Source organism: Suncus etruscus, chromosome 9, assembly GCF_024139225.1.
Source record: "Suncus etruscus isolate mSunEtr1 chromosome 9, mSunEtr1.pri.cur, whole genome shotgun sequence".
Taxonomy (NCBI): domain Eukaryota; kingdom Metazoa; phylum Chordata; class Mammalia; order Eulipotyphla; family Soricidae; genus Suncus; species Suncus etruscus.
The window spans coordinates 61,827,608-61,851,018 of record NC_064856.1 but is presented as its reverse complement, the minus strand read 5'-3'; the positions used below and the strand labels follow the sequence as shown (position 1 = coordinate 61,851,018).

The 23,411-nt window shown below is 46.0% G+C and overlaps 1 protein-coding gene across 1 annotated transcript in view; it reads left to right on the top strand.

Annotated features, from left to right (window-relative positions):
* DKK3 (dickkopf WNT signaling pathway inhibitor 3) overlaps window positions 1-23,411 on the top strand; it is a 43,883-nt gene that overhangs the window by 17,904 nt on the left and 2,568 nt on the right. The window contains exon 4 of the mRNA XM_049781060.1: window positions 22,024-22,116. Within this exon, the coding sequence (XP_049637017.1) occupies window positions 22,024-22,116 (93 nt within the window). The remainder of the gene's footprint in view (window positions 1-22,023; window positions 22,117-23,411) is intronic.

The window sequence follows — 23,411 nt, the reverse complement described above, 5'->3', positions numbered from 1 at the left end:
GAGTGCATCTCAATCATCACCCTCTACTTCCCCAACATGTCAGGCTCATTTTAAGTTTTGATTTTTAAAGTTTGGATCTCTTGAATTTATTGTTGTTGACTTTGATTTATGTATTTAGTTATGTGCTTTTAAAACTCCAGTAATGCACCTAAGACCAGTTAGCCCTAGTCCCCTTCCTTTCATATTTATATTTTTCCTTCACTCAGTGTCTTCTTTCTTTCTTTATTTTTTTTTCTGTTTGTTTTTGGTTTTGGGTCCACACCCAGTGGTGCTCAAGGGTTACTTCTGGCTATGGGCTCAGAAATCACTCCTGGCTTGGGAAACCATATGGGACTCTGGGAATTGAACCCAGGTTTGTCCTGGGTCAGCTGCGTGCAAGGCAAATGCCTTACCGCTGCGCTATTGCTCTGGCCCTGGATACATTTCTTCATAGCTCTGAGTCTGGTCTATATAGTGGAGCCCTAAACATTCTATTCAAAAAGTATTTCCTTGAGGCAATCAAATTGTAAAACTCCTAATAGATAGGGGCTGTGCTAATGCTCAGTGGTAAAGCACCTATCTTGATGTGGGAAGTTCAGTCTTCAGTACTACAAAAGTAAATTTTAAAAAATTAAAGAATTCAGATCACAGAAACAGCACAGTCTTAGAGAACGAGAATGGCATTAAATGTCAGTAAATGTCGAATATCTGTTGCTACAGCGCTTCTACATTCTGGTATTGATTTTTCTTTTTACATTCATTGAGCACCTCTGTGTATCTGGTTGAGAAAGGTTAAGGACAGTTCTTAAGACAGCATAACCAGGGTTGACGAGAGCCAGGAAATAAAAGAGGTCATTGCAGAAAAGATTCCTGTTTCCTAGGAGTTTTGGAAATCCTGCAGGCTTCAGAGCAGGTGGCCAGGGAAACCTTTGTCCAGAAAAGTTTGTTCATGCTCTCTGTCTTTTCTGCTCATTTCATAAGTAGAAGCCTTTTGCTCCAGATTCTATGAAAGGATATGTGTATAGTAAACAGCCTTGGAAAATAAAAGCATTCTCTTTCTTCTTGCAGATGGTAGGCTTGCTTGCTATCCTGGATGAAATCTTGGGGTTCTCTAAGCCATCCCTTTCTCAGTTGTGAGGCATGGCCTCTACATGCACAACCTCCACCCAGGTCCCTGCATGGTGCTTTCTATGGTTTGGGGCTCAGAAGAGCTGGCACACTCATGATCTGTCCATGGAAACAGCAGTGACATGGATTGGCTCTAACCCAGGCATCTCATGTTTTGCACTAGTGTCCTCAAAGCAGGGGAAGGCTAGGGCTAGAGCGATAGCACAGCAGGTAGAGCATTTGTCTTGCATGTGGCCCACCTGAGTTTTGATTCCCAGAATCCCATATGATCCCCCAAGTCTGCCAGCAGTAATTTCTGAACACAGAGCCAAGAGTAACTTCTTCGAGCTGCCAGGTGTGACCCAGATTAAAAATTTAAAAAAATAAAAACTCAGGAAGATTCACCTACTACCTCACAGGTAAAGCTGCTATTCCTGGGGGCCGGGCGGTGGCGCTAAAGGTAAGGTGCCTGCCTTGCCTGCGCTAGCCTTGGACGGACCGCGGTTTGATCCCCCCCCCCCCGGTGTCCCATATGGTCCCCCAAGCCAGGAGCAACTTCTGAGCACATAGCCAGGAGTAACCCCTGAGCGTTACTGGGTGTGGCCCAAAAACAAAAAAAACAAAACAAAACAAAAAAAGCTGCTATTCCTATTTCTTGGCAGGCTTCCTGGAAGTGGTAGAATTTACACTGTATTTTGAACAATAATTAGGACTTCTGTGGTGAGGAGAAAGGATAGAGACAAGGAGGCATGCTAAAATAAGAACGTGTCTGAGGACCATTACATTCTTTTGAATGCTAGGACTGAAGGTGTGTTTGGGGGAGCAGCAACTGAAACTGTGGAGAGACAGGGATTAGACTGAGGACTTAAAGGGTCAAAAAGATAGATATGCATGATGAGTTAGAAACATATCCCACACACAAAGTTTAAGGGGCCTTTAACTACACGTATACTTCCAGGAATCTGGGAGTTGGATGGCAGAGACATTGGTTGTGATAGAGCTTTTCAAGCCTAAAACCTTGAATCCCATTTGGGCTGAAAAGCCTGCAATCCTGATAAAAGTCTGGCATCAGGGCTGGCAGTGTGGAAACTTTCAGTGAGAAAATGAATGCCATGCTTTTGTTTGGTGCCAGAAGGCAGGCCATAGAAGTGATTGAGCTTGAAAACTCATGAGGTAGAGCTAGAACAGCATATAGGGTACTTTTCTTGCACATAGCTGACACAAGTTCAATCCCAATACTGAATATGACCCTCTAAGCACCACTATGAGTAAACCCTAAGCGTTCTTGGATGTAGCACCCAAACCAGCAAGGAAAATAAAAGAAAACTTAAGAGGTGATAGAGGCAAAGCTTGGTTTCCAAGTGGTCCAAACATGATAGGATGAGCTGGCAGGTGTGCAAGCTATTCACTATGCTCAGGCCCCAGAATTTCCAGAGCCCAGCCATCTCTCTCTGAGGATCGTTTGCATCATGCATATAAGATATATGACCTGGCTCTTTCTTGTCCTTTGACTTCATTGGGAAAAATCTGAATCCATCAAGGGCCACTATACAACCTAAGAGTCCCTTCCTTCCCTCATTGAGTTTCTGTGACTCAGAAAGGAGCCAAGTTAGCTTTTCTTCCAACCCACCTCTTGGGTAAATCTTCAGATGGATGTAGAACCCACCACCCTGCTATGACAGAGTCTTGTGCTGTTAATAATTCATGTCCACAGTGAGAATAATACTAAAGATGAGGAGGAAGGTGAGGACTGCCATTCACGGAGCCCTCATCAGGCACAGTGCTGACCAGCTTTGCCCCAGTCATGTGTCAACCTTAGAAGTCAGACACCCTCTGGGTCCCCTTTCATACATGAAGTGACTGAGGCTTCTAGAAGTTGTTTTGTTAGTGGTTGCAGAAACAGGACTAGCAGGATTTCAAACTTCTAAAACCTATGTTTTAGTGGAACATATTGGGAGATTTATAAAATCTATAAGGAAAAATTTATCATCCCAAGCACTATGGCTGTGTGACTCAATGGCTTTCAGTGCATTTATTGGGGGTGCATTCAATCTTAGGACTTTTTCTCTCTGGCACTGAAACACTGTGATTGACAAAGAGTCCCCAGCATCTAGCAACTACCCTCCTTTCTCTCCCTGTGAATTTTATTAGTTTGGCTACCATACTCATAAATGAAACCAGATGGCCTTTGTCTTTTGTGTCTGGCTTATTTTGCTTAACATAATGTCCTTGAAGTTTATACATGTTAAAACATGTCAGAATTTTCTGCCTTGTTAAGGCTGAAAATTTTGTTTCCTTTCATCCCTCCATGGATACTTGGGATGTCTTCATTTTTTTTTTTACAGAATGCAGCTTTGAAAAAGGACAGGCAGATAACTCTTGAATCCCAGTTTTAGCTCTTTGCAGTTTATACAGAAATGAAATGGATAGAATATGTCACAATATATTTGGTGGTGCTTTCCAAACAGTGTTCTTAGAGCCAGAGGCTATTCTCAACATTATTTGGTCATTCAGGCCAATGGGTCAGTTTTAGGGCCAAAGATGTAATGCTGCCCAAGCCTTGTGAAACCAGGAAACCTCTAGGGCTATCCCAGAGGTGCTCAATGACCTCCAGGACCATACCTGACCTTTCTTGGTGAGGGAAACTTTGCAGTGCCAGGGATGGAACAAAGCCTAGAAGTTGTTTCCTCTTCTATTACAATCTACATTTAACCATTTGAGGCACCTTCTCATGGTTTTCACTGGCTATATTAGTATATACCTGTGAGTGGGAGTCTGAGGTGGAGTCATTCTTTCCCTTTTGGCTTCTGTGTTAGAAAAGAGTCACTGAGGCCCATTCTGAGTTGAATGTTCACAATCCATGCTCACTGCTGCCCTTGGCCAAGGCAGTTCACTTGACTTTCTACTTTACTAAAATGAGGCAGCCACAATCTTGGGGTATCTTTGAGGTGGAACTGATCCTACTAATAGTAACAAATACCCCCAACCCCAATGAACACTTCCAGTCAATGTGCTAGAAACTGCCACCAGGCTACAGTAGGCCTTTCAAGTTTACCCTTACTTCCAGGATCAAAGATATGGTTTTCTAGAGCATGATTCTCAAACAGGTGCCATATGACCGTCAGGGCACCCCCATAATCTTTTTGGGCAGTCACAGGTGAAATCACATAAATAGGGGGCCATAGCACAAGCCTACAGGGCCAACCAGTAGGATGGAGGCCACAGGAAACAAGTGACTCCCAAGTAGACTGAATCAAAAGAAAGCTAGGAAACTGCTCTAGAACATTTGAAACAAAACTTCTTTCTTACCCTCCTATAGGAGAGGCCTCCATGGCCCCTTTTTTCTTGAAGAATCCAGAGGCTTCTGGGGCCTTCCACATCCTTGGTAGGGTAAAGACTCTGGGGCTCAGGCTACCAGGGACTGGGTACTGTCTCTGAGTTTTACATGCCAGCTGGGAGGAGTACTAAGGATAGAGTTATTTATGGCCTTTTCCAGTTTAAAGACATGGCCAGAGAAAAGAATGGGTCAAGTGGAGAATTTGGGGGCATACAGAGGGCCATGGGTAACGATCTCAGGAAATCCACAAATTTTATGAGCTTGATTGATCTCTCAAATCAGAAAGGAGACTCTTCTCTGGCCTACACCTCCACCCAACAGGCAGTGGAAGGCAGGATGGAGCCTGTCTGTCTGTATGCTGTGTGTCCTTCTGATAAGCAGATAGTGGAAAGCAGGATGGAGCCTGTATGTCTGTGTGCTGTGCATCCCTCTGATTAGCAGGGGTCATGGGAGAATAGTAGTGAACCCTGCAGCAACAGGAGGGGCTTGGGGAACATATGCAGAGGTGGGAATCTCTAAGAGCTCCAAAAAAGTACGACATATATGGGAATGAGCTTGATTTACTTGAAAAGTGAAGGACCAGAGAGATAGTATAACAGGTAAGGTATTTGCTGTAATGGAGTAATTATAGGAGTAATCCCTGAGCATTGCCTGCTGTGCTCAAAAACAATAGCAACCAAAACAAAAGCAATATAAAAACCAGAAAAGGAAAAGTGATCCACTCCAAGCTCTGCTTCATGTTTACTCATTGCCCTGACCTGATATCAACTGTTTATTGGGCCATAGACCAGGCACTTTTACATGTTGTCTTACATAAAATGTGGCTAATATTTTATAAATATGAGTATATTGAAGGTTAAAGTCATTAAAGTCCCCAAATCATGATAGATAGTGTTGAATTGGAATATAAACCAAATATAAAGTTTAGCTCTTTTAAGAAGTTATATTTTTTGGTGGGGAAACCACTTGAGTTTCCATTCTGGAGTGGTTTTGAAGAGATGATCACTACCACATGTTGGTTACTTTCCTGTTATTTATATTGATGCCACCTCTCCTGCCCCCTGACAAATACCTAGCATGAATGACTCAATTCCACAACAAGTGTGGCAGTAACACAGTCTCCAGCCTCAGGGTGGCCAAACCCAAAGGGCCCCCGGAGGATTCAGAAGATTAGAGTTAGGAGGCTGTGGGTCTCTCTATCTCTCTGGCCACTGGCCATAACTGGCTATCAGACCACTACTCTGAGGAAGAACATTTTTTAGACTGCTAAAGAGGAGCATTTTAAGTAGGTGCCATATGCCTGTGTGAAGAGGTTGGCCAGAGACACATTTCAATAATGTGATGTGGAAAATATAGCCATGGAGAAAATAGCTTGCATTTTCCACAGTCCTGTAACTAATGGACCTCTCAGAAGAGGAAACAGCCAAGGAGGTGGGGAGGGCAGACTACCTTGTGCCTGGTAGTAGAAAGTGGTGGGGGGGCACTCCTACTAAAGGGTTCCTGAGTGATTGACAGGATGGAGGCTGCAGGCGCCATCCTTCTCCAGGCTCAGAAGGGGCAGGACTAAGACTCAGTCAATAGGCTCATTTTCCTCCAAATATCCCTTACTTTCAGGGTCTCATTGTTCCTACCAGGTCTGCAAGCTCTCCCTCTGTTTCTTGTAGAAGGATGGTCAAAAGCCATGGCTTGTAGTGGGCAGAATTACTCTGTTCTCCCCAAAGCACTGGAGTTTAGAGGCTCAAGAGAGGAAAGTGCCCTGATTTTGAGCACCTATTCTCCTTATTAGCTCATATTCCTTTCCTCTTAGTATGCCCACAAGAAGCAGGGAATCAACTCTACTTCACTTATTTATTTTACTCTTTTGCTGTAGAGGGTTATTTGGGGGAACACCCTACAATTCTCAGTGGCTATTTCTACTCTGTGCTCAAGAACTACTCCTAGTGGTGCTTGGAAATCATGTAGTGCTGGAGATAGAAGATCGGGCTCAGGCCTCTTGCATACAAAGTCTGTGAACTGTCTTTCTGGCCCTGGCTTTGCTTTAAATAAAGATGAGGGAAAATAGGAGGGCTTATACCATCACTTAGCTCATAGTGGCAGAGTAGGCTTGGAAACGAGCCTCCTCCTCCCAGTACATGCTCCTCTACAACACACTGTCACACACAAAAGATCACTGCTTGTAACTATATGTCAGCACAGGCCATGGTGTGCAGGCACAGCTGTCTCCTCCGCTCTTCCTGGTAATGTCATTGGTTAGATTTTATAGTTTCCATTTTCCAGACAGGCGTCTGTGGCCCAGTGAAGTGAAGAAGTCCTAACAAAACCTGGTGGAGAAGTGGGGGAAAGGGATTGAGGAAGAATGTGATCTTGAAGGATTGATGTGGATGGGGTAGGTGGGTGCTTTGAGCACTGTGGCCTGTTCTCAGCTTGCAGAACTGGGTATGTGGTGCCCCAGTACCAATGCTCCGAGGGCAGTGCAGGGCCCGATGATGCTGAATTGGCTATGAAATAAGTGAAGCAGGAACGTTGCCCTGTCTGTTCTTCCCAGGCCTGGGAGCAGGGGCCCTTACCTAGCCCCGCTCTGCGCACCAAACACGACGTGGCCACTTCTGAGTAGAATGAGGTCAAGCATGTGTTTTTCCACAACTGAAACATATTAAGTTTTTTTTTTTCCAGGCTCATTAACATAAATGGTCTAACTCGAACAATTCCACAAACTCCCCTTTCAGTCCTCACTGTGGTCAAATTTTGTGGGTAGTGAGAAGGAATAATTGCCGGGGACAGGCATGAGGCCAGGACGAGGATTTTGGAGCCTCATTAGAGGCCCACGGTGAATGCACACCAGCCCGAAGTTCCCCCAGTCCACAGCTCAGGCAGCCACAGGCAGAGGCTCTTTCTGTGTAGGAGCAAACAACTTTGTTTTTGTTTGTGTTAACCTGCGTTTCCTTTTTTCCTATTTGCTTCTTAAATTCAAGAACTTAAAGAAATTCTCTAAGATGTATTTTTGGAAGTGGGTGTAGATGTGAGGCGGCTCACAGGGGCTGCACTGGAATCGCTTCTCTGGCTAGAACTCACAGGAGAGGAATGTGCCTTTATTCTCACCACATTCCCCCTTACAGGGCCTCTTACTCCAGTTCCAAAGGTGGGCAGCCAACAGGGTTGTTCAAAGAACCCTCCTGGCTGCTTCATCTTCTCTGGCTAGTGTTGCAGATGTCTTGAAATAGCTTTTACTCTCCCCACTAGACATTGAGAGCCTTGTATGCCCTGCCAGGAGATATTACTGTTTGGTTTATTAGGAAAGAAGCCCATAAAATGTAGCTTAGAGTATTCCCAATTGCCATCATCTTCCTTTGTAATGTTTTTTTCTTCTTTTTTCATTTGAAGAAATTATTCTGAAAAGGTTAGATGTTGTACATTGTCATATAACTCTTTGGCACAAAAAGACTAACTAATGCCATTTGCTTTTTTTTCTTTTTATATGTACATACATTTATTTTGTAGGCACCAAATTCAGTGGTACTGGAGTGGAAGCTGGGAGGTGGGGTGGGTGGGCTCTGCAGTGATGCGCAGCCCAGTAATTATAGTTTGGTGGTGTTTAGGGGACTCCAGGGCTTCACCTAGTATTGTTGTGGTAGGCAAAGTCAAGGCCTCACATGTGCAAAACATGTGCTCTAGTACTTGAGCTATTTCCCTGGCTCTAAGTCCCCAGTTACAGACTCTTGAGTTGTACTGAAGTCTAAACACCTCTCTTTGTTTATTTTGGTTTGGGGGTTGCACCTAGCAATGCTCAGGGCTTACACCTGTCTCTGTGCTCAGGTCTCACAGAGGCTCTGTCACTCCTGACAGGCTCATGGGACCATCTGGGATCCTACAGGTAGAATCTGGGTCAACTGCTTGTCCTACCCACAGAACTATTGCCCTGGCCCCCGAGGCCCTCATGTGGCCTGGAAATTTTGCCTGGAGAAGCCTGCATTGATGCCCAAGGACTATGACTGTCTGTGCTTAGGGAATCATGAGGATAGGGACTGAACCTAGAGTTATGGGTTGACTTCACACAAGGCAAGAGCTTTTACCCTCAACTATCTCCATTCCAGACCTCTGTTTTATTTTATTTATTTATTTATCTATTTATTTATTTTGGGGGGGGTCACACCCAGCAGCACTCAGGGGTTACTCCTGGCTCTATGCTCAGAAATCGCTCCTGGCAGGCTCGGGGGATCATATAGGATACCAGGATTTGAACCACTGTCCTTCTGCATGCAAGGCAAATGCTTTACCTTCATGCTATCTCTCCAGCCCCGAGACCTCTGTTTTAAAGATGACACTGACTATTGCCCACAATGAAGCTTCTGAGGCTCTTTGTTCTTCAGTTGTAGCTTGGTCTTCCTTCTCCCTGGGGGAAGGCATTCCTCTTAGTCTAAGGGAAAACCACATCAGAATAACTATCCCCATTGCCACCACTTATGTGCCCCATTGATGGTGCTAGCCTCCAAGCAAGTCATTTGAACCCTTAAGGAGTACAACCCATTCACAGACACCGAGTTAAACAAACTGATCCCAAATAAACAAACAAGCTAGCAAAAAAACTGTGGGGTCTCTTGGAAGTGCTAGGGTGGGATCCATTTTCAATGTCAGAATGCAAAGGCTATCAGAAGTATATGGGTGGTGGTTGAGCTGCTCACAAACAGGGGAGACTCAGTTCTCTCTGAAAGACCCTAAAAGACACCCATTAGCCCCCCTTTTCAGTTTTTCAGCCTAAGCACACAGGTCAGAAACCCATAGATGTTCAGTGAGTCCAATTTACTCCCTACCTTCCTCTGTCCCCAAGTCTTTGAGGACACAGAGAAGAAGACAAGTTTTCTGAAGCTCTGCAACCAAAGCTCAGATGCCCCATCCTGAGAAATGGGATGCAGGATAGACACTGTATCCAGATGTCAGACTACGTGGGTAAGGGCACATGTGTTACTTGATTTCTCAAGCAAAGTCCACCAGAATAGATTTGATGAGTTCATTTCTCTGACTCAAATGAGAAGAGTAAATGAAAAAATATGGAGCACCCCCCAATTTCCCCCAAAGATGCAGAAGAACCAGAGTAGAATCAAATGTACCCAAGCTTCAAGAACACTCTCAGGGCCTCCTTCACTCTGTAAGTTCTAAAAAGCATAAGCAAATACTTGTTCTCCCCAGAAATCCAGTCATTCCTCACACCACCATCTACCTTCTTTCTTCCCAATGAAAGGAAGGAAGCATATGGTCCAATCATATGACTGTTATCAGCCCTAACTGGATATATGTGACTAAGTTGAATCCCATAAATATCTTTGAAGTAAAATGATCCTGTAAGAGAAGACATTTTAAGCTGCTCTTTTGTTTATTTTGTTTGCTTGGCTTTAGGAGCCATATCTGGTGGTGCGTGGGAGACTATTCTGTGCTCAGGGATTGCTTCCGGAGGTGCTTGGAAGATAATGCAGTGACAGAGTTCAAACTGGGATTAGCTACATGTAAGGAAATGCTTTAGTCTCTGTAGTCTCTCAGCCCAAGAACTGCCCCATTTTTCAGGGAACAGGGACAGGGGTCACATCCAGGGTACTTAGGGGTTACTCCCAGGTCTGTGCTTGAGGTGTGCTCCTGGCAGTGCCTGGGGACCATGTAAACTTGGGATCAACCCTGTGCTGCTCCTTTAAGAATAGGAGTCATATTTGGGGCCGGAGAGATAGCACAGCCGTAAGGTGTTTGCCTGAGATGCAGAAGGATGGTGGTTTGAATCCCATATGGTCCCCTGAGCCTGCCAGGAGCAATTTCTGAGCATAGAGCCATGAATAACCCATGAACGCTGCCGGGTGTGACCCCCCCCCCAAAAAAAAAGAATAGGAGCCATATTCAGCAGTGCTGGAAGATACTGGGTGAAGTAGATGTCACTGGAAGAATTTACCTTAACTCCTTCCAATAGTACTTGAGTCCAACTGGGCTACCCCACAATGGTCAGAGAGGTCCCTACTGTCCAAACATTAAACTCAGGACCTTGGATACATTGAACATATGCTCCTTTGCCCAGAGCTCCTAGAAGATGTTGATAGGTTTAGGATGCACTGAACATTCTAGAACCCATGAAAGAGGTTGAGAAGGATATAAGGGAGAAAGGTGGGAGGGGACACCAGGTCCCTGTGAGATCTGCCTGGTCATCATGGTCCTTTTATTTTTTCTGCCAATCAAACAAATGCATCTAGCTCTTTTGGGGCCTGGAGGACACATCCCCTCCCATTTGAATGGCTTTAAGGTGCAACTTCCTCTCTGTGGGGCTGGAGATGAGGGTACTGCCAGGCATATGTATTAAGGGGAACCTGCAATAGGAATGACTGAGAGCCAGGAACAGATCTTTCATGGCCTCTTTATTCCTACAGTTATGCCAAGGCTGAAGTATGACAGCAACTGAGGGAGGTGGGACCACCCATGAGGGCAGTCAAGCTCTCCATGTCTATGGGTTCGCTTGCTCTACTGACATCTCCCCAGTGCCAACCAGGAGCATGGAGAGAATAAAGCTTCACAAGAGCCAGGGAGAAAGGAAGAAAGGTTGACTTGATTCTTCCCTGACCTCAGAATTAGTTCTGGGATCCTGGCAAGAATTTAGCTCTTTCCTGTGTTCTCTGGAACATGATTCCCCAAGCACTTCTCAGAGCATTTCTCTTGAAGCACATCTCAAGCGCATTTTCTAGAGTGTTTCTTTTGGAGCCCTATTCCCTGAGCTGCACTAGTATTGTCAGGCCTCATCAGTCAATGGGTCTCCCTCATCCAATATCCATGTCCCTGACACAAGGGGCCAGGCATACAGATATGGCTGTGGATGGGGCCCACTGGCCTTCAGTGAATGACAAAGACTGAGCAGCTGTGGATATTGGGCTCTTTGTATCTGTGCCTTTCCAGTATTGTGTATTATGACCCTGCTCTCTCACTGTTCTGTTTCTTCCACTGCCCCCCACTGGGGAAATGCTTATGGGCAGAGGCAGGACCATGTGGGACACAGCCTGACTCAGATTCTTGCCATCATTTGGGGCATAACTAGGGTGGAAGCCAGTGGGGATACCAACATCGTAACTGTAATTTTAGACACTTGACTTCAGCCTCTGTCCCACCATTCAGCATCTGTAAAGTAGAAGGCTCAAGAATTGTACTTAGCTCCATAGTTTGCTGTGATGATTACATGGACTAATGTGGTAGCTGCAGGCCAACTCAGACACATAGGAAACTGGATCTGAGTATTGGCTGTTGTTTCGCTATTACAGTCTCTACCTGGACAGAGTCCAGCACCTCTGCTGCCTCTCCAGAAGCTACACACCTGTTCCTGGGAGAGGCTGCCCCAGGGGTCCTTCCCCAAGCTGAGGGACCATGGTCAAGAGTGGACTTGCAGATGCTCTTACTGATGTTCTTATCATTTGAGATGTCTTTGAGGTCTCCCTACTTCCTGTGGCCACTGGCCTTTTTCTTGTCTTTTCTCTCTCTCACCCCAGGCCCACCCCCACTCTGTCTTCCAAGAAACACAGCTGTTGATTCTTCCTGTATGGAGAAAGTTGGCAAATAAAATGCAAGACACCCTGGCTAGTAATAAAGCAGTTTTCAATATTGGTCTGTCCTGTGCACATTGCAAATAGACTGTACTAAAATGCTCTTTGTAACTTAAGTTTCATGTTGAATTATTTTCTCATGTTGAATTTTTATTAGACATCCTAGAGAGTGAGGGAGGTCTGGGTCCTACCAGTGGTGCTCTGGGGCCACTCCCAGCTCTGCTTGAGGGTCACCCAGGGACCTGTGATGTCGGTCTGAGAGGTCAAGGCAAAAACAGGAAAGGCAAACACCTTAACTCCTGTACTGTCATCTTCGAAATCATGGAATCCTGTATTTTTATTTATTAATTATGGAAGTCTGGAAGTTTTGAAGATATCAAACTTGTACCTGGAACCATGAGCTCTGGGAGTTGGGACCTGGTCCCCTTCCTCATTCTGAGAGTTTGTACAAGAGATGGGACAGGTGCCACCTCTACAGGCCTCATGTCCCATCTGTCTCTCGAAGACATGAGCAGCAAGCACTTGTCCCACAGGGACTGTGACTGATATGCTGGGGTTGGGGGTGGGGCAGACAGGGCATAATGGTTCTACCCCACAGCCCACTTTTGTTATTATTTGTTTATTTGAGGGCCACACTTGGCAGTGCTTAGGTGTACTCTGCATTCAGGAATCACTCCTGGTGATGCTTAGGGGTTATTTCTCACTTTGCACTCAGGAATCACTCCTGAAAGTGCTCAGGGGACCATATGGGATGCTGGGGATTGAACCAGGGTCGGCTTTATGCAAGGCAAATACCCTACTCAATGTGTTATGCTCCATCTTCACTATCTACCTTTGCATGGAGGGACAACACAGGTCCTGAGATCCCAGAAACTTGGGATGGGAAGGGATGGAGAGTAACAACAAGCCCTCCTAAGTAAGACACCCTCAATCTGGAGAGTGTGGGTGTTATAGCCCCAGAAGCTATGAGGCTGTAGGAGTAGTACTAGGGGGTGGAACTGGATTTCTGTGTCTGCAAGCAAGATGGGTCCCTGTAGGAGGGAAGAAAGAACTTTTTGTCTGAAACACCCACTTCTATCCGTGAGCCCTGGTGGGTGTTGGATCCTTTCTGGGCACTGCTAGAGTGTGGGTAGAACAGAGGACCTGGGCTTCAGGAAAATAGAAAGAAAAGGAATCACTTCAACATTCTTTGGGGGAATTCCCAGCTACTAATGTGTGAGGAGAGGACCCAGAGCTCCACTGGGTTACATTATTTTCTCTTCTCAGGAACCATGGGACATGGGGAGGAAGGACTGGGTGGTAGCCCCTAGAGAGCCAGGATTTGACCAATGTTGAGACATATGAATCTTAATTGACTTAGGCTCCTGGCTTCTTCCCCATGGTTTTTCCCTGGGCCAGCCCTCTCCATGCTGCCTGCAGCCTGAGCACTGGGAGGCTCCTTCTGACCTGTTCCACTAGCTGAAAGTTCCCAGGGGAGTGTCAAGGGAGGCCAAGTGCAATGCTGTGTAGGAAGAACATGTAGGTTTTATAGGTCTCTGTTAGTGGCTTGTTTTAAGGTCATCATGGACACTGGGAGTGGGAAAAGCTGTCTTAGAAATCCTACAATGAAAGGGAGGCCACTGCTCTCTGCTTTTCCCTGGCCTCCTGGTTCTGGCATGGGGGCAGAGCAGCCTGGAAGATCCTGCTAGCCCCCACAGAGCAGAGTAGACAGTCTGACCACTAATGTCCCCAGATCTCCCCAGTTTTGTTCTTGTCTTCAGCAAGTCAACAGAACCTCTCTCCAGGTGCTGGCCCTGCAACTATCTTTCTGCCTCTTTTGTCTCAGCTGTAAAATGGGTCTTCTCTCACATACTTTCAAAGAGAGTGGGAACATAGGGAAATGATGAGATCCAAGGGCCTCACTCCTAGGCATAACTAAACGATGTTGCTTTGTCCTTTCTCACCCTCTCACCACCTGTTCTTCCTGCTCAAAGGGTCAGTCTTCATTCATGGTCACTCTGGGTAACAGTTCTTCCTGTTCTCCCCTTAATCTTTACTTATGACTCCGTGCTAAGGAATGCTTAGCAGTGCTTGGAGGACCATATGTTATGGGGGAGATCAACAAATGCCTTAACCTCTCTGTATTACCTCTCTGGCTTTCCCCCCTCTTTCTTCGATAAGGGTCTTTTTAATGGTATATGAGGGTGTAGGGGGCCTTCCACATTGCTCAGCCCAGAAGTATGGTCTTATAGCTCATGCTCAGGCCCAGTGAGGCAAGGAACTGCCCAGATCACACCCAGCTATGTTGTGTCCAGATAAAACTTGGGGTCTTAAACTTGGAAGGTTTATGTTCCAGTTTTATAATCTAATTTCCTGACCCCCATTCTCTCCTATTTTCATTAACTGTCAGTTCTCTGTGTGCATGTAGGTCCTAAGGTTTATGTGTCTGATACTCAGTGGATTTGCAAAGCCATAAGAGCCCAGAGAGGAGTGGGGACACACAGGTGGTCTCTGACTCACTGCTTCCCACCTCCTACTGCAGCTACATCAGTAAAACTCTGAAGTGTTAGTGGAGCCTTCTGTCCAGAGCCTCAGGCTTGAGACAACAACCCCCTACCCCCCAAAGCATCTGCTCGTGCCCAATTCCTCTGGCCTCCAAAAATGAGAGAAGATACCAGAATGTCTGGATTTCAGAGACATGTGGGCAGAGGGCCCCAGGCAGTGTGAAAAGGAATGCTTGGCAGCAGAAAAGTTGTGCCACCCTCCCAGCATTCCTATGTTGTATACTCCCCAACCTGGGGTTACTGAGTCCTCACAGCCCCTCTCTTTTCCTCTAACTCTGAGTGGAGAGTCAATCATTTACCACTCTCAGCTTTGCAGGGAAGCACAGAGCAGGTTCTGGGCCCAGCAGCCCGCCAGGCCCATAACAGGACCCTGCCAGCACCCATCCTTATAGAGCTGTCCAGATCTTTCTAAAGAGAGGACAGAAATGGCTAGAGAGATAGCATGGATGTAGGGCATTTACCTTACAGGCAGAAGGATGGTGGTTTGAATCCCGGCATCCCATATGGTTCCCCGAGCCTGCCAAGAGCAATTTCTGAGCATGGAGCTAGGAGGAATCCCTGAGCACTGCCTGGTGTGACCCAAAAACCAAAACAAAAAAAAAAATTAGAGAGGACAGAAACCAGTTCCCTGAAAGAATGGCAGCCAGTACAGGGGGAAGTGTAGATAGGGCTGGAGACAGCCTCGAGGCTATTTATCTTTAGGCCCTAGGTGACATGATGTTCTGACACCTAGAGACATGACCTTGGGCCTGAGATCTGGTCTTCTGTGTCCAGGCAGTGAGGGCTGCTTGTTCGCAGGGGCTCTGCTCAGCTGAGAGAAGGGCAGGGAGAGGTTGCCTTTCCAGAGAAGGAGAGGACCTCACACTGAGATTTGCTCTACTCAAGGGCTTCTCCCAGTTCAGGGCACCAGGTGGTGCTAGGAAAGGACCAGACAAGGCTCAGCCCTCTGTGCCATTCCTGCCCTCTTTACCCCCTAACCTCAGAATTGACAAGAAATTTGATGCCACCAGAAGGTGGTAACTTAGATGATTTGTTTCCCGAGTCTCAGCTTCTATGTCTTAATTGAGAATCTGAGACCAGGTGGAGGGGAATCATGAAGAACTGGAACTGAGTGGCAGACCCTGAGAGGACTTAACAGCCTCCAAGAAATGGGCTCTCATTCTGCTCCCTACTTTCCAGGTTTCCACACCCTGCCTTCTGAAAGGTGCCTCTTTAGCTCTGTTTCAGGCAAGCTTAGTGTGCCTTCTTTATTTTGAAGATGTCAGAGATTCCTTCAAACCAAAACTCCTCAGCACTCTGAGTGGGGAACCAACTGGGCCCCTTTCTTCAGCACTCATCTGCTCAGCCATGCCCTGTCTGATGCTTTGTTTTTTCCCACTTTGGGGTGGGACATACCTAGTGGTGCTCAGGGGCTTCTCCTTGCTCTGCACACTCAGAAATCACTCCTGGCTGGCTCAGGGGCCATATGGGATGCTGGAGATGGAACCTGGGTCAGTCCCAGTTTGGCCACATGCAAGGCAAATACCCTAGCTGCTGTGCTATAGTTCCACCCCCGCCCCCCGCACACTTTTTTTCTTTATATTTGTGCCACATCCAGAGATGCTCAAAGCTTACTTTGGTTTTACACTCAGGGATCGCTCCTGGTGGGCTTGGGAGACTATATGGAGTGCTAAGGCTTGAATCCTGGTCAGTTACATGCAAGGCAAATGCCCTACTCCCTATACTATCACTCTGAACCCTGGGTGTTGAACTCCTTCAAAACACTGCTCCATTTATGTACATAACCCAGGAGCACAGGAATGAGAAAACAGACATTTATTTTTTATTTTTATTTTATTTTATTTTTTGTTTTTGGGTCACACCTGGCAGTGCTCAGGGATTATTCCTGGCTCTATGCTCAGAAACCGCTCCTGGCAGGCTTGGGGGACCATATGGGACACCGGGGTTCGAGCCACCATCCTTCTGCATGTAAGGCAAACGCCCTGCCTCCAGTTATCCCTCTGACCCCAGACATTTATTTTTTATTTTATTTTTGGGGGGGGGGGCGGGAAACACAGTTGGCAGTGTTTAGGGGCTATTTCTGACTCTCTGGTTGGGGACCATTTCCAAAAGTGCTTGGAAGATCACAGGGGCTGGTGGATCAAAGCCAAGCTTCCAATATGCAAAGCTTATGCTCAGCTCATTGATTTCCTTAGCCTCAAACTGGAATCAATCACTACCTTTATAGTTTGTTGTTGCTGTTTTGGGGTCACACCCAACTATGTTTGGGTTTACTCTGGCTCAGCACTCAGGGATTACTCATGGTGGTGGATGGAGAACACTATGAGATGCCGGGAATCTAACCAGTCATTCACATGCAAAGCAAGCACCTGTATACTGTACATAATAATCTCTCCTGAAATTATTATTTAAAAAAATGAAATCTTGGCTTTCTTAGCTCTTCTTGGGGATGGGGCAAAAACCCATGTCCTCCACTTCTATCCTCTAGTTCTATTTAATATGAGAGCACTTGACTTGTCTCCTGAACATTAACCTCTAACACCATGAAAGAATATGCCCCTGCCGTAAGGGGGTACGAAAGAGAGACTCACAAACTAACAGCCTTATTGCCTGAAAGACTGGATGTCACATCCCAAGAGGCTACTCAGGCACAGCCACTGGCCACCCAGTCAACACTATGTGGAGGGAATAGGGGTGGGGTTGTAGCATTTGAGCAGAGTGTTGCTGGTAGGCAGGGGTGTTCCTAGGGCTTCATGCTTTGGGTGGAGAATGGGTGCACAGTTTTCTTCACCACCATTTCTAGGACACCAACACTAAGTGAAATGAACCCTGGTACATCTTCATTTTCAGTAGAAGTGAAGTAGAATCAATAGTTCAAGGGAGCAGAGCCATGGGCTGGCAAAATTCAGGATTCAGACTGGTGCTCTCTATGCCACTGACTTTGTGGCTTTTGTGTCTTATGGGGGTGGGGTGGGGATTCTTTTGAAACACAACTGATGGTGCTAGAGGACCATGCAATCTGGGAATTGAAACCAGGTCCTCTGCATGTAAAGCATTCCCTCAGTCTGTTTTGAATTATTTCTCCAGTCCACAGAGAGTGGTTTTCAGCCACAGGTGTCCAAAGGTTGAAAACCACTGCTCTGTGCTTCTACGATTTCTTCACACTTTGAAGTTCCAAGGTTTCCAGTCTGATAGCAATTCTTAGGAAGCATTTCTAGGGATTGTTGGAAAGGTGTCTGAACAGCAGACAGGCTGGTGGCCCCTGGACAAAAAGCACAGAACTTCCTCAAAGGGAAGGAACAAAATCTCGTCACACTAAACACACTAGCATCTTGCTAGTACGAAAGCCAAGGAAGCTACTTACTTTATACTCAGCGTGTTCCAAAGTGTTTGGCAAGGTATGACTTGCACCAAGGTTTTCTATCCTTAGAGGGAAAAATTCATCGCTTCCCTGTGGCTTTGAAGAGAAGAATGCTTTGTCATATGGGGAGCCATATGACAGTTTATGGAAAGGATGAAGGAAGAGAGACAGACTTGTCTTGGTGAAGAATTAATTGTTGGGGCTGGAGAGATAGCATAAAGGTAAGGCGTTTGCCTTTCATGCAGAAGGTCATTGGTTCGAATCCCGGCATCCCATATGGTCCCCCGAGCCTGCCAGGATATGGAGCCAGGAGTAACCCCTGAGCGCTGCTAGGTGTGACCCCCACAAAAAAAAAGAATTAATTGTCTATCAAAGGACCATCCAGAAATAATTATTGGAAGAAACTTGGTGCAGTTTTTTTAATTTTTCTTTTTTAATTTAATTTTTCAAATTAATATCTTTATTTAAGCACCATGATTATAAACATTTTGGGTTTCAGTTATTATTTTATTTTATTTTGGTGTTTGGACTGTACCTAGTGGTGCTCAGGATTTACTATTGGCTTTATACTCAGGGATCACACCTAGTGGGGACTGGAGTGGAAGGGGAATATGTGATTCTGGGGATTGAACCCAGGTTGACCACATGCAAGGAAAGGGCCCTAATCACCCTACTATCTCTCTGCTCCCTAGCTCAGACTTAAAAAATTATTTTTAATTAAGTATCTGGGAGAGGAAAAGTAAATGTATTGTGAACAATCTAGTGTACAGGATTCTGGATCCCATGTTCTTTGCATTGGCTTCCAAATTATTGCTCACGGTGAGCATTTTGATAGCCCTTTGCCACAGTGATAGGCGAGCATCTATCCACCCTCATGTCAATGACGTGTGTCCCCTGTGAGTGAGGCTAGCTATACACAAGCCCACCCACAATGTGGTTCTGCTTCACAGAAATATGTAGCCTTTCAACTGACTTGTATTACTTAGGAGCGTACTGCAAATGCGAAAATACAGACAATGATCTCATTCTTTCCAATGTCTGCCTGATGACATTTCCTACGAAGTGACTCCAGAAATGTACTAGTTGCCTGTTGCAGGACATTTCCGCGATCACTGAATTATAAGTTATATATATATATTATATATATGCTTATATACATATATATGTACTCAGATATTTTCACAGGGAGGTATATTGCTCTTATTTGGGAATTGGGTGAGTATGGCCACTGGTACTACCAGGTTCTGGGAAAGAGACTGAACTCAGAACCTCAGACATATCAGACTTGTGCCTGCCTCTGTGAGTCCAGCTCTAGGATATGTGTTCTTGCATTGTGGAGATGTCTGGGCCACAGGGAATACACACTGCATTTCCTTGACAGATACTGATAAACTGTCCACTAAAAACATTGAATTCATTTAGAGCCCCACAGTGTCTAGCAGTGTCTACTTTCTATCGATGCAAGTAGTCAATGTTTCCTATTACTGCTGGAACAGCTTACTGTTGAGCCATTTAAGCTGGTTTTAAAGCAAAGGGAACGTTTTATCTTATCATTCCAGAGGGCAGAGTCTGACATGCTCTCACAGGACTGGAATCTCAGTGGCTGCTGGGCTGTGTTCCTTTTGGCCTTTCTGGGAGGGATGTGCTTCCATGGCAGAGTTGGTGGGGATACTCAGCCCTTGGGCACTTCCAGCTATCAGTTGCATTTGCAACATTGGTTCCCATGATAAGAGGGTCGGCAACTTTTATTCCTTCTGTAAACTTTATTTCTCTATGCCAGGACACTAGCATGCCCACAGTCCAGGGTGCAGAAAGAGACCATTTGGGGTCCAGTATTCTGCCCATAAAAGGAATTGCCATTTTTGAAAGGATTTTCATTCCCAATGCAGAAAGGGCTCTTCCAAACTAAGTTTTCTTGGTTGTTGAAAAGATTGAATCATGTTTCTATGTGAAGAGGCAAAACAGTTTTATTATATGTTGTTGGTTGGCACTCTTGTCTCTTTCTCTGTTAGGCTGCCTTCTTTTGGTCTGTTTTTAATTACATTTTCAATTAATTAAAATTAAAAATTTTTAAATTTAAAATTCATCGAGGACAGGGACTGTCTCTTACTCACATTTACATCAACAGATGGACTCTTTCAGAGAAGGGACTCAGGCCTGAAGCTGCCTGTAGACTTCCCTCTTGCTGTTCTGCTTTGACTGAATTGTGGAGATGTGTCTGGCTGAGTCCCTAGAGGGAAATCTGTCCCTGGAGGTTGTGAGGGCCAAGACAAAAAGCATCTTAAGGCTGACTTAGAGCCTTAACTTTCCCAAGAAGTAGTCTCTTTTCAGCACATCACTTGGAGCTCTTTCCATTTCCGTTTGCTCACCTGGAAGGCTTCAGTGGGGACAGACTTGGAGAGGGCTCTGAAACCAAACCCCTGTTTGAGATGGGGGCGCTGCTCACTGAGCTGCCCCACTCTGCTGGTTTGATCAAAAGAGGTGGGCAGAGCCTGGAGGTGAGGGGGGTTGTGGGGAGACTGTGTGTGTTTGGAGGGGGTAGGGGAGTGTATATTCATGCAGGTCTTAGGGCGATGTGCTGTCCTTGAAACTTTTTAGAGGAATTTGAGTGAAGATTTAATTGTTTTCTGATTATCCTGGTCTCTTCTAGAGTACCTGGGTGAACTCGGGCCTGCCACAGGGGATGAATTGTATAGTACATCTTCAAATATTGTTCTTTGTCCAATGACATTTTGTTGTAAGTAACATCAATGAGAGAAAAAAATAATGATTCTTGGATAGGTCAGCTGCCTATGTAGAGTTTATAGGGTCGCCTGTCTGAGGATACTTTCTCTGAGGGCTCTATTTTCTCCACCTCTTACAGATGTGCATGTCAAGGTCAGTTATATTGAAAATCTTCCCAATCTAAGCAGAGCATGTATAAGAATGTCTGAAAGTTTGTATGTGCGAGTGTGAAAGTATACATACGAGTGTGATGTGTGTGTGAGAAAGTATGTATGTATAAGTGTATGAATGACTATCAGTGTATATGTGCAAGAATGTGTTTGAAAGTAAGTCTATGTGAATATGTAAGAGTATATATGTGTGAGAGGTTGTGTGATTGTGTGTGTGAAAGAATGCATGAAAGTAGTGTGCATGACTAGAGAAAGTGTGTCTGTATGTGTGTATCTGATGTGAGTGATGTGTGTGAGAAAGCATATGGATGTGTGTGAATTTGTGTTAAAATATGTGCATTTGCATGAACTGGCATGGGTACATGTCTGAGGATGTGAATTCTCATATGTGAGCACATACATGTGTTTGTGTAAGTGACCTTGTTTGTGTGAGTATATATGTTTGTGTTTGAGTCTTCATGTATTAGTGTGTGAGGTTGAGTGTGAGGGTCTGTGTGTGTCTATTTGTGTTTGTGTGTATGTGTGTATGTGTGTGTGTTAATGTGCCCTACAGTGGAGTGATGTCCTGGTTGGGCCTGGAATCGCTGACATAGGCATCCTCCTCCAGGACCTTAAATTTAAAATTAAAATTCCAGCTGTAAAAGAAATGAATACAAGTATTGTTCCATATTGGGTGTGTTTTGGTCTTATTTAGAAATTTGGTGATTTTTGAGACTAGAAATATGCTGTGGGAGCAATATTCTTAATTCCATCCTGGTCTGTGGTCAAGCTGGTTTCTTACATGCTGTTTTAAGTTACTGTTTCTAAAAACCTAGTGACAACATTGAGGACTTAATGTACCAGTCTTCCATTTCTCTTCTTTTCCATTTTCCTTAAGGGGGTTTGGTGGGGAGTGAAGGTAGACCATCACCAGGACCCTTCCAATTTCTCTTGGACTCCAGAGAACTGTCTCGGGGGTCTTTCTCCTCCACGTGCCTGTAATTCATGGATGACAGCCTGTTTTCTGCCTGCTTTGTGCTCACTCTGTGCCCCAATGTGCCCAAGACATGTGAGACTCACACAGATGGTGATTGTGGGACCAGGGTGGTATCCTGGAGGCTTACAGGCCGATGACTACAGAGTAGGGGAGACTGAAGCACCCCAGGCCCTTGAGTCTATGGAGCACAACTATGGGATAAAGTAGAGACTCTGCATCCCTGGTGCGTGGCTCATGGACCCCTTCCCTAATGAGGCTCATCCCTCTCAGGAGTGCATCATTGATGAGGACTGTGGGCCAAACAGCTACTGCCAGTTTGCCAGCTTCCAAGCCACATGCCAGCCGTGCCAGGAACAGGAGGCGGTGAGTGATCCAGCCCCAAGCCCTGGGGAAGAGGACCTGGGATCCCTGGCTCTAAAGATGGGCTTTCTGGAAACTCCTTTGAGCCCCCTCCCCCCAATAACCACATTTAGAGCCTTTCATGACACCCCCTGGCTGTTGGAGGGATCAAGAAGTCAGTGCTGGAAGCTGCCTGCAGGCCTGTAGCCACTCACAAACTGTGTCTGTGGTCAGCAGAGCTGGCATGCACGGACAAGGTGCTGCCCTGTCCCCTCCACTGCAGCTGACTCACCTTGGCACACACGGTGACACTCAGCCTGCAGGGAACACGGCAGTCTCATCCTCCTGTATGCCCACCTGCCCCTTGGACAGGATGGTAGAAGGTCCAGCACTTCCTAGGGTTGGCTCATGAAGAAGCACAAAGCTAGGGAGTGGAGCCACCTCCTTTGCCCACAGACATTTTGGTGAAGTGTTGAGCCACAGGGACTGCAGATGCCCTCTCTCAGAAGTCACAGCCCAGCCTTGTGCTGTAAGGGCCCAAGGCTTGTCACTGCCCTCATGTGGATAGCAGCTGCTACTGACATCCTAACAGGAGCCAGCCCTGAGCACAGCCAGGAGAACTCCATACTATCCCTAATCATCCTCCCCTTGTGTTTCTTCAGACCCACAGTCCCCACATGCCATACCCACCCACTCGGGGCCAGAGTTTCCTACAGAAGTGGTACAGCCCTAGGAGAGACAGAACAATTCCAGCCTGCAGGGACAGACTCGCAGCAGCTCCTTCTACTGGTTCTCTAGAAGTACATGTGCAGGCAGCAGTGGGGATGGAGGCTCGTTTGTCTGTTTGTTTACAGGGGGCACACCCAGCAAAGCTCAGGGGTTACTCCTGGCTCTTTACTCAGGCTTCACTCCTGGCAGGCTTGGGGAGCCATATGTGATATCAGGGATTAAATTTGGGTTGGTTATGTGCAAGGCAAGAGCCCTACCAGCTGTGCTATTGCTCCAGCCCTTCATGTTTTTATTTTTTTGGTTTTTTGGGGCCACACTCGGCAGTGCTCAGGGATTACTCCTGGCTATCCGCTCAGAAATAGCTCCTGGCAGGCACGAGGGACCATATGGGATGTCGGGATTCGAATCAACCACCTTAGGTCCTGGATCGGCTACTTGCAAGGCAAACACCACTGGGCTATCTCTCAGGCCCCCACCCCCACCCCCTTCATGTTTTTAATTTGGTCGAAAGGGCCCCAAAGTTTGGGAACCTCAGTCTTTCTTTATATTATTATTATTTTTTATTTAAACACCTTGGTTACAAATATGAT